This window comes from Ambystoma mexicanum, chromosome 10 (assembly GCF_040938575.1).
Source record: "Ambystoma mexicanum isolate Mex_15411 chromosome 10, UKY_AmexF1_1, whole genome shotgun sequence".
NCBI lineage: Eukaryota > Metazoa > Chordata > Amphibia > Caudata > Ambystomatidae > Ambystoma > Ambystoma mexicanum.
The window spans coordinates 77,354,174-77,366,197 of record NC_090932.1 but is presented as its reverse complement, the minus strand read 5'-3'; the positions used below and the strand labels follow the sequence as shown (position 1 = coordinate 77,366,197).

At 44.6% G+C, this 12,024-nt stretch overlaps 1 protein-coding gene across 2 annotated transcripts in view; it reads right to left on the bottom strand.

Moving 5' to 3' along the window:
• ECEL1 (endothelin converting enzyme like 1) overlaps nt 1–12,024 on the bottom strand; it is a 435,867-nt gene that overhangs the window by 341,615 nt on the left and 82,228 nt on the right. For both annotated transcript variants that reach the window (XM_069617545.1, XM_069617544.1), the window contains exon 2: nt 10,166–11,196. In XM_069617545.1, the coding sequence (XP_069473646.1) occupies nt 10,166–10,918 (753 nt within the window). In that variant the 5' untranslated portion in view covers nt 10,919–11,196. The remainder of the gene's footprint in view (nt 1–10,165; nt 11,197–12,024) is intronic.

Below are 12,024 nucleotides of genomic sequence, written 5' to 3'. Positions count from 1 at the left end.
TCCTGAACATATCTATGAAATGTAATAGTGTTGGTTTTCTTTTTATTTTCTGGTGTGTGAAACCGGCAGAACAACATCCAGGTGACGAAATCAAGATCCTCCTTTGTGGGAAAATATTGACGATTGCATGCTCAATTCTTGGGGAAACTTGAAAGTGGCACAATCCTTTTCTCTGGGAAACGGACATCTGGGGTGCTCATTTTGTAGAAGTGTTGTGAAATTGGCATAAGAAGTTTTAGCAGGAAATACATAAACGATCATGACACTGTGCTCGCCTGGGGAAACTGTGGGATGACACTGTTGAAACTGACACACCAGTGTGCTGAAGCCAGTGAGAGGCGGCTACAGTCATTTTCTGCAGGCAATTTGGAAAACAGCGTGGCAATGATCCTACATTTCCCAGCCACTGGTTAACTACTGAACCGTGTGAGCCAATTTTCCAGAGGCAACGTTTTGGCTTCGGGGCAACGTAGAGACTGTCATGTCATTCTGCATAACCGAGGCAACAGGAAATGCGCGGAAAAATCCCTTTTCAGTAAAATGGCCTAACTTTGGTATGCATTACAAAGGCACACCGCAGGACAATGCACACATTGGCGCAGCTGTGGAAAATGGTAACAAGAACTCTCTCCCTTTTTCACTGGGTACACCCCTTTGGTTCTCCCAGCTGACTGAACGTGGGGGTGCCCTTCCAGAAGACTGCATGGAACATAACATCATTTCTATTACTGGAATGGGAATATTTTGGAGGGGCTGTTAAAATGATATGGCCATTTTTAGAGGTTGGTGGAATTATAATTGTTTTTGTTTTTTATAACTTTGCACCAGAGCATACTTTTCTTGAGGCTGGACTGCCCCTTTTAGGGTTGAGAACAAGTCCGATTTGCATATGGTCTTTCCCCTTTTTGTAGTGGCTTGGCAGTCTGAGGCACAGTGGTAGAAGTGTGCAGAAAAAAGTAGTTGAACTGTGGTCTCGGCAGGGGTAGGCGGAAGCCTAGTGCAACATATGACAAAGTGTTGGGGTCGGGGCATTGCAATTATCTAAGTGACCAGTAACTAAGGCTCCAATTACAACGTTACACTTCCACAGGGACATGCATGGACAAATCCTCAATATAGAATGGTGAACATGGTCCTAAAAAGTAGAGGAATGGTCAACCGAAAAAAATAAAAGTAATGGAACACCGCTCCCGACCGTTGCCGCTCACTTCGATCACTGCTGAGGCACGATGGTCTGGGGGGCTGCCCAGAGCAGTGCCAGAGGTTAAAGTTAGTTCTAAACCTTCCAGCCATCGCCTCTTTTGTTTTGCCATCCAACTAGAATTAGAACAGCAGTGACGCATGCATCCCTGGTGGTAGAGACTGGCTTGAAGCGATGGTTGCATCCCTGGAGGTGGAGACTGGCTTGCAGCGACGGATGCATCCCCGGAGGTGGAGACTGGCTTGCAGCGACGGATGCATCTCTGGTGGTGGAGACTGGCTTGCAGCGACGGATGTATCCCTGGAGGTGGAGACTGGCTTGCAGCGACGGATGCATCCCTAGAGGTGGAGACTGGCTTGCAGCGACGGATGCATCTCTGGTGGTGGAGACTGGCTTGCAGTGACGCATGCATCCCTGGTGGTGGAGACTGCCTTGCAGTGACGGTTGCATCCCTGGTGGTGGAGACTGGCTTGCAGCGACGGATGCATCCCTGGAGGTGGAGACTGGCTTGCAGCGACGGATGCATCCCAGAGGTGGAGACTGGCTTGCAGCGACGGATGCATCCCTGGAGGTGGAGACTGGCTTGCAGCGACGGATGCATCCCAGAGGTGGAGACTGGCTTGCAGCGACGGATGCATCCCTGGAGGTGGAGGCTGGCTTGCAGCGAAGGATGCATCCCTGGAGGTGGAGACTGGCTTGCAGCGACGGATGCATCCTTGAAGGTGGAGACTGGCTTGCAGCGACGGATGCATCCCTGAAGGTGGAGACTGGCTTGCAGCGACGGATGCATCCCTTGAGGTGGAGACTGGCTTGCAGCGACGGATGCATCCCTTGAGGTGGAGACTGGCTTGCAGCGACGGATGCATCCCCGGAGGTGGAGACTGGCTTGCAGCGACAGATGCATCCCTGGAGGTGGAGACTGGCTTGCAGTGACGGATGCATCCCTGGAGGTGGAGACTGGCTTGCAGCGACGGATGCATCCCTGGAGGTGGAGACTGGCTTGCAGTGACGCATGCATCCCTGGAGGTGGAGACTGCCTTGCAGTGATGGTTGCATCCCTGGCGGTAGAGACTGTCTTGTTAGTTGGAGACATATATTGTCATAGCATATATCCAGTTCTTTGTCGTTTTTCTGACAGTTGTTTCTATGGAATTTTTACCAAACAAATGTCATTGTAAAAACTAATCGGAATGTTTTTTTTGGGTGGAGTTCCCCCCTCCCTCAAACTCCCCCTTTTCTATATTTATATACCTTCACCAACCCCCTTGCATAGTCCTTTAATCCCCTTACCCCCACCCCTCTATATTTCAAGGGGTTCTTTCAACTGATTTTTTTCTGTAAAAATTCCATCGAATAAAAAATCCTTTTCAGCAAAAGGACGTCATACCATATGCCCTGCAGGAATGTTGGAATCCCACGGAGGGTGCTTTTTCAGTATGGAAGGCGGTTGGTCGTACGTGGATAGGTTCTGTGGGGCGGGGGGGAGGGTCTTGGTGTTACGTCAGATCTTGTAAAGGACAAAAGGACCAGGCAGCAGGGTCTACAACTACCTGTTCTTTTCGATTTGTGTGTCAATTCTTGCTTTTTGAGAATACTGCATCAAATGTGGAAGTTTAAGTATTGCAGCCATAATGAGAACATAAAACGTGTCCTGATGACCAAATCACATGATCAAACCTAGAATAACCATATACAATATTTTCCAATAGAAATGTATCATTCCAAGACGCATCGCATGGCACACTCTAATTGAACACTTTGGAAACACTCCTATCAGAAAGTAAAAGGAGACACACAGCACCAATGAGAGTTCCTAGCTGTTTTGCGTGAATGGTGCAATGTAGAAAATATTATGACAGTGTGCCCAGCTGGGGCACAACTGGCATTGGAATATTGAAAATGGCATGACACTTTTCTGGGGCAACATTCTTTGTGGTTAATATGGCAAACTGCTCGGCTGGGGTAACACTGGGATGTCACCGTTGAAAGTGGAATGACGCATGTCTGGAAGAAATGGGATACTGAGAATGGTCATTTTCTCGAGGGTGCATGGGAAATCTTAGACGACTGTATGCTGAACACTGGCACAAAATGACATGGCTGCATTGAAACTGGCACGATCATTTTCAGGAGGCACTGTGAAAGTGACATTGTTATTATCCATAGGTTACGGCCAGGCTTTTAACTAGGCAATGTGAAATGCTTATGGCACAGTTGAAACGGATTCTCTTCAAAGTTCCACAAAATGCCCACATGAAAGACCGCATGTGCGCCATAGTGTGCCCATGAACTTGGATTCCTACACCAAGGTATGTGAAACAAGTATGCTACTTGGTGAAGTGAGAGCCAGCAAGATGCCCGACCCGCCAGCAAAGCACCTCAAGGCCATTCTTTCATGGGACAGATGTCATTTGCATGGCATTTTTGAAGATGCAATGCAACACTGACATGGCAATTATCTGAGGGAAATGTAGCAACGTGCTTAGCTGGGGATAATAATGACACTGCCCTTTTATACCTTGCATTGCATTTTCCTGGGGATGGTGTAAAATGGGAAGGACGATTTCTGGGGGCCATGTAGAAATTACCATGGCATTGTGCTTACCTGGGACAACACTGGCATGGCTCTGTTGAGTCTAGAATTCCAATGTCCTGGAGGCAATTTGAACTACCATTGCAAAAACATATGCTCCAGAATATTACTCTCTGGTTTACAGGTTGGTGGTATCCAAATGAACACCGCTTCACTTTTGTATAATAACTCAGAAGATTATTTTATTTTATTTATTTCCGTATAGTTAAATTCTGTGTTTCCATGAATACGTCTATTTTGTTAAGATTCAAGTCAATAAACATCTTCTTTGGGCGACCCAGTCAAAATGACATGCCGCACTCGAAATGACATGCCACACTCAAAATGACATGCCACACTCGAAATGACATGCCACACTCAAAATGACACACCACACTCGAAATGACATGCCACACTCGAAATGAAATGCCACACTTGAAATGACATGCCACATTCGAAATGACATGCCCCACTCAAAATGACATGCCACACTCGAAATGACATGCCACACTCAAAATGACACACCACACTCGAAATGACATGCCACACTCGAAATGAAATGCCACACTTGAAATGACATGCCACACTCAAAATGACATGCCACACTGAAAATGACATGCCACACTGGAAATGACACACCACACTGGAGATGACATGCCACGCTCAAAATGACACGCCACACTCTAAATGACATGCCACACTTGAAATGACATGCCACACTCGAAATGACATGCCACATCAAAATCACACGACATCTGACAGATTGCGTAAGACCATGAACAATAGCTTTAGGATATTTATGCATGTTTTGTAATTGTATGGCCACCTGAGGGTGATCGACATGGATCGAAACATGTACATGTAATGGCATGTCATTTTGAGTGTGGCATGTCATTTCGAGTGTGGCATGTCATTTCAATTGGGTTGCCCCATGAAGATGTTTATTGACTTGCAGTTCATCAAAATAGGCGCATTTATGGAAACCCAGAATTTAATATTACAGAAATAAAGAAAGTCAAATAATCTTTGAGTTATATTGCAAAAGTAAAGGTGTCTTCATTTGCATACCACGGTCTTGTATACCCGTGCACAGCAGAGAGTAACACTCTGGAGTATTTGTTTTGGCACATGTGGAGATCCTTGATCAGGGTCCAGACTATGTAAGACAGGACTCGAGTATTATGGTATTGGGGAAATCTGGTGTGCAACCCTCTATTTCAATGTAGTGTTTCAAACTGACATGGCACACATTTCTGAGGCAATGGGGAACTGTTGTGGAGATGTGCTAGGGGCAAGACACCTGGCATCTCAGGCCGCACAATTGTCTATAGGCATGTGGACTCTAATATAATAATGACGTTAACTGGTCCACCACTGGCGTGGCACCACTGAAACGGCCATGGAACTTTTCTGGGGGCAAAACCAAACTCGCATATTTATTTTCTGTTGACATGTAAAAAAGAACATGAAATGGGTTGACAGTGCCATGGCCATATAGGAACTGGCAAGGTCTTTTCCCGGGGAAGATGTGAGACTGGCGCTTTTATTTCCAGGAAAAATATGAAACTGGCACTGAATTTATGTTGGTTTAAGATGGAACTTAGCATGAGACTTTGATGAATTGGACCAAATCTAGGATCTCATGACATGCCAATATGGAACATGGCACTTCCATTTTAAAACTGTCAGAATAGCAGTTTGACAGCAATCCTGGCAAATGTCTATCTAATCTGGCATGCTGGCGTCACACCTCTGATATGTTGTCACAGTAAGCATCCCATTATCAGCTTCACCCTATCATATTTGGGCAATGCCCTGGTACTTGAGGTAGCACTCAAGGTTGTTTAAGCAACAATCATTTAAACTATGGAAGTCACCTTTAAACGGTGCATGTAACACAGATTCTGAATGCATTGCGTAATCTTCCTGAATGCATTTATTTAACTAGCATAAGGGGCCAATACACAGGATGAAGACTTAAAACAGTTGCTAGTGGGCACAGTGGCTACTGGGCGATGCCCATGCGTACTTTGCCATCTGAAGTCTTTCAATATCTAAATGTGACTTGTCAGTCCCAGGATGGTGCATCCATTTGTTTCTGTAATTTATGGATGAAAATGAACACATTCTTATTCATTTAAAAAAAAAAATCTATTGAAGAGAGAATACTCCAAATTCTGACCTAGTAAATGTGTTGGGGTGCCACATTTTTTTCATTATAATGCTTTTGAAGGAAACACGTATGCTCCCCTGATTGTAAGTCAGAGCACCACCCCTCCTCTTGGCGCTCATAAGTGCCAGCTAACTAGGGAATTGGCAGCTTTGGGTGCACCGCATCCCTCCTTTAGAAAGAGTGTTGTGAATCCACGAACCCCTTTCCCTGCTCTGGACCTTCTCTGCATAAACCAGCACCTCCCTCAGGCCTTTAATGTATGCCTTTTAATCATCACCCCAATCCAATTTTCTTTCACAAAACAATGCTGTGCTTTTTTCCCCTTTCAGCGCAACATGGTGAACCTCTCTGCTGGCACCATCTTGAAATCAATCCAGTCTTAAATGACTATTAGCAACGAGAGGTGACGGGGTCACCGTGGATCAAATGAACGCGTTAAGTGGCAATGAGAGTCTGAGGCGCTCCTCATCAGTTGATGGGAGACTCTCCTGAAAAAATGGATCTGTGGATCATATTACAAAGCATGTTCCATTCCAAACCCTTCGCTTTTACGTGGCGGGGCAGAGGAGGTAAATGGAATCATGGACAGGGTGTACTAGTATGGATCGATCTTGTCCGCTGTGCTCTGCACTAACAGAGGACCTTGTGCATTTTTTGTTTTTCTGTCCTGTTTAAATCCATATTCGAAAGGTAATTTTAATCCCTATATTAGGAGATACTGATTGTTTACAATATCATCCAGCTTTAGTCTACTGACTATGGGCAAACTCACCAAAAGTGGCTTTGGCACTTTTACGTTTTTTAAACGTGCCTGTTGTAAAAGAAAATATTTACTATCCCGTTCATAAAGTATTTTATGCCATTGTTTCGATGCAACATGAACCATTTTACAATCTTTTATGTTGTAAGTCGTCCTTTGCCAATTGTGCTTGGAGCTCTCAGTGAAGGACTTGTATTGGACACATAAGTTATTGTACACCATGTGTTACGTGACTCTACTTTACATCTTTTTATGAACTTGTAAACGCAGTATAAAGGAGCACACTTATAAGCTGCAAGTGTAGCAGTGCAAAAGGGCAGAGGGCTCTTTCTGATAGTTGTAAAATATAACCCATAATAAAACGAATCCATAAATACAGGGGCACAGGCAAGTATAATCAAACTTAGTGGTAGAACAGAACACGGTACATAAGCTTTAAAAGCTTGCTTTTGCATTAAACGTGTGTTAGCCTTTTGTGTGTGGAAAAAGCGGCTGTGGCTTTTGACTTAGTAGAGAGCCTGCGATCCCAAGTCAGTGCTGAAAGAAGTATACAATGGTTGTTAGTTTTCGGGGTCACAGATTAAAGCTCACAGGTTCCGCCAACGAATAATGAATGCATGACCATTTTATAATTCAAAATAATTTGTAAAATATGATTTTTTTAATGAGGGCGAAAAAGAAACACAGCGGTTTCAAATTGCTCCGTAGGACATTTTCCCTGGGAAAAGGGTTAGAGTATCCCCAACATGCAACATTTGTGTAGCAGTGCGTCCATGGTTCAAGGCTCTGGGGGTGACATGGTGGTTGACTCTTCTCACGTGAACAGAGATTAGGCGATCAGGGGAGATGATTAAAGTTCTGCTGGTCACCTCAAAAGTTTCAATGAATTAACTTTCTGCTGTGGGAATTGGGGCTGGATTGTGACATCACATGTTATAATTGAGGGCAGTGTGGGAAGGTTCTTCGACTCAATTATTGAACATAATGTTTGCTTTCCTATAAGCGTTGGAAGTGCTAAGACCAATCAGCTTTAAGTGGGGAGATTTGTTCATGTCGCACGATCACGAATACTAATTAGTTTGCCTTGTACAATAGTTCTAGATTTAGGGGCGTTTCATTGACAGCGCCTTTTCACACAGTTCTGGTCTGCGATCTGTTTGAATTTGCTGAGTCTGGGGCCCTGAATAAAACTGCGTTACTTCTTGCAGCAGCGTACACTCATTTTTGAATACTTTAGTAATATTTTGGTGAGTTTTTCGAGGTGACCCCCGATACAAACTCATGTGGTGTTCCGTATTCTGCATTGTAATTGTTTGCTTATTTCATATTATTGCAGTGATGTTTTTATGGAAAGGCCGTTTACTTTCCGAAATACACTTGAAGTTGAGTTGTCTTATTTAAATCAGCTTTCTTGAAATGTTCAGAGAGATCCCCAATCTCCACGTTCTTAGGCTTTCTAGCTGCTTTTGCCAAGAAGGGCTCAAGTGAATTAATCTGGCAACTGCGGACGGTCAAGAAGCCAAATCGATTATTATTGGAAGATATATGGAGACATCTGGGAAGCAGCGACACGGTCATTGCTTGAACCATCAGCTCTCATTGCGCCGCCTGCTAGTCAAGACCACTGCTCATTTCGGTCCCTGTCAATGGAAGTCTGCCACTGTGGGTGAGGTAGCCCTCCTCCCCTGAACCACAGTGTGGGACATCTGGCCCGTCCTGCATTTGGAGGTGCTGCCTGGCCGCAGATGAGGACTTGCCCATGCAGCAGCAGGTATAGAGTGGAAGATGATAAACCACACTGGGTAGGTACGTTTCTGCAAAGAGAGGCCAGCAGAAATGGGACTTTATTTTGATCTGCTTCTACGGTTAACCCCTTATGTGCCAGACTATTATGCAAGTCTATGCAAAAAGGACAACCATACTCGTCCTTAGCACTTAGGTTACGGCATTAAAAGATGATCTGGCTAAGGCGGGAGATGTTAACCCTGTAAAGGTGAGGCGGATGACACTGCTGTGAGGAAGAGTGAAACGTCTGATATTCTTCACAGCACACGGCAGGCGTTGGTCGTGTGGTCCATGCCGTACACAAAGGTTTTCATGAGTCTCACCTGAGATAACACTAACAGAAGTCAGCATATTATGTCCACCAGGCCCAATCAATACTATGGTGGGTTCACAAAATAATGCAAGAGCAAAGAAACACCCACCTGTAATGGCCACTGGGTGGTGTGGTGGCATCTGTGGCTTCTTAGCTGAAGTGGCTTACTACACTCTGAAATTCTGATCATAATTACACACCGTGATAGGGTAAATGTCCAGTATTTATAACTTACTTTTATGTTTTGGGCTATTTTAAGAGGTTTAAACTTTGACAGCTAAGGGAAATGAGCGACAGGAAGATAAAATTATTTTCCCAGGATAATAAAATTGAGCCACCTGGGAAAGCTGGGATTAGAACTCTGGTCTCCTGCTTCACTTGTCGACAACTTAGGCCATGGACCACCGCTCCTCCTGTAGACTCCATCAGCAAGCTATCTTTTGTTCATTTGCAAAACGTCCTTCTCCATAGCAGGACTAGCACTCTTAAAATACAGTATTAGCATAATTGACCTAAAACCATTTGACCTAAAACATTTGATCTAATTTTTTTTACCTTTTTTCGGTCAAATTTAATTAAAAATATATGGGGTGGGTAAGGGTATAGCTTAGGTTGAGGGGAAGTGGGAGGATTGCAGGGAGTCTCCTCCTGCATTTTAGACCGAAAAAATGTGAAATTAATTCAATCAAATGTGAAATAGACCCAAACTGAAAGTACATCATAACTGTAGAAGAGGAACCTACTCCGCATTTGGGCCAGGATTCTGCAAAGGGAATAGCTTCCTTTTTGGGAAGGGGAGCAGGGACTGTTGAATCTAGGAAACGAGCTAATCAACTGATTCAACCGTAAAACCACTCAAGTTTCACAATAACCACAGAATATGAAAATATTGTTCCTTCAAATTAAATATAGGTTAATGTTCTCATACATATTAACTTTGCATATCTTGAATCCTAACTGTGCTTCACCTTCAGATATTGCAAATAGTGGAACCTTCATGTACTAATTCAAAATAGCCCGATTTACATTTCCTGCTATGTGCTATGATCGGAGCAGCTTCTTCCTTTGTGATAAAATCAAGTGTTGGACAGGATTAAACCCATTCCATCTGGACCATCTTCAAATCCTAAAGACCATTTGTGTCTGAAGGTGGAAAGAGCTTTCCTTGCAAGACTCCATAGACTGTAGACATCCCTTTTGAGTCAACTAGGAAGAGAAACAGTTCAACTAACATTCCCAAAGAATCTACCAACCCCATCTAATTACACCTACTGGGTCCTAATGTGATTACATCCCAAATGCAGCATTACATATATCCACAATAGAATATATTATAGTTCAATACAATCATATTCACTTACCCTAATGACATATCTGGAGGAGTTCTTGTCGTCCAGGTTGACCGTCAACGAGAAGAACACGGCTGTGCTGTAGACACCCTGTGTCTTGTAGAGCAGCTCATCAAAATCCCACATAGCTTTCCTCCTGCTGTCTGGCAGGTCCCATCCTCCACAGTCTTCAATGACATGCACCATGGGGCGGGGCCCCAAGTGGTCGATTTCTTTCATGTTGAGGCAGGACTTGAAAAACTCTTTGACCTTCCGCTCGGCCGAAGCTCGGTAGTTCCTCTTGACCGGCTGCATCAGCAGTAACTGAAGCTTCTCCTCGTTTTGCTCCCCGATGGCTGCGATGGTTCCGTAGATGAGCTTGTCCTCTGGGATGCCATATCGGCGTAGCCACCCCCCACATGCGAAAGAATAGAAGTCCTTGCAAGGGTCAATGGTGGGGTCAATGTTGCTGTTGATAAATCTGGAGGCACGGCTGAAGGCCTTCTTCTCCTGGCAGTCCTCCAGGCAGTAGCTGTCCTGGTCCATGGCGATGTACTTCAGCACCAACATGCACCCCAAGATAACACATAGGCCAGCGGCAAAGACCAACCCTGATAGGAGGCAGACCTCCCTACGGCTCCATCGTGGAAGACCTTTCTTCTGCTTCTTGGGTGTTACCTGGAGAGTGAAGCCATTGGAGAGGGTGGTGCCAGCATTGTACTTGCTGACATATTTTACTTCCTGGAACTCGTCATAGTGGGCAGTCAAAGAATAGGTCTTCTCCATGGTGTCCACCACCAAATTCCTTGTAATATTGGTGAAGGAAGACTTAGTTGTAGACAGTGTGAGGCACCTACTACTGTGCCAGTACTGTTCAAATGCAAATAACCCAAGTAAGACTTAAGATACACTGTGTTTTGTTTACTAGATGTCGTGGACATTTGAGAATTGTTCTAGTTGGTGGATCTTGCTAAAGACTGTATTAGAAGTACGAATAGCCATCAAATGTCCTTCTGTGTTTTTTCTTCCATCGGCTCAATTTTGATCACCAGAGAAATCAAAGTCTGCAAAATGGAAAGAGAGAGAGACAATCAGACAGTGACTAAATATAACAAACTCCCAACAGGGCCATAGTATGACCATTGGTAATACTAGGGCCCTATACATTCTGTCATGCTTCCCATTCCTCCCCACCTCCGCACACCCTGATGTTGGACCCAACACTTCAAGCACCATCTATCATGGGTCGTTTTATTCACACACACAGACAACTGTAAATAATTGGTGACACATCCTCAGGACACTAGAATTGTCTGCACTGGGTGGTCCCAATGTGCAATTGTGTTTATACCTCAAAGGGTGGTTCCTAAGAATTCAGCACGCTGCTCGTACCCTGCAGGGGGTTAACCACTTAGCACCACAGTCGCAGTATTCTTAGGATTTTCAAGACTCCCATGAAATACAAGACTTGCTATCGCCATCTTGCGTTCATTACATAGCAGGGCCTAACATTCCAATGACCTTATGACCTCACCAAGCAGCACCTCTTCCCAAGAGTCACAGAGAATTCTCGAAAATTCATACAGATGGGAATTTTAATGGTAAATGCTTGGATCCACCTCCACCCAGGAGAAGCTGCAGCACCATCTTGAGAGTCTCAATGATTCCAGGGTGGGTTAGATCACCTCATGCCAGCGTGCAGATGTCTATGCACTCCTTAACCTCCTCCCAAATGTGGTTACAGAGAGCCCTTTGTGCTTAGTCTGATGGTGACTTCTCAGATGCCAAACCGCACACACATAAGCTTTGTAACAGGCTACGGTGTGCATTATTTCACCGAGTCATCTATTGGTTGAGAAACACAGCAGGCATCTTGCTGCAGTTCAAATGCG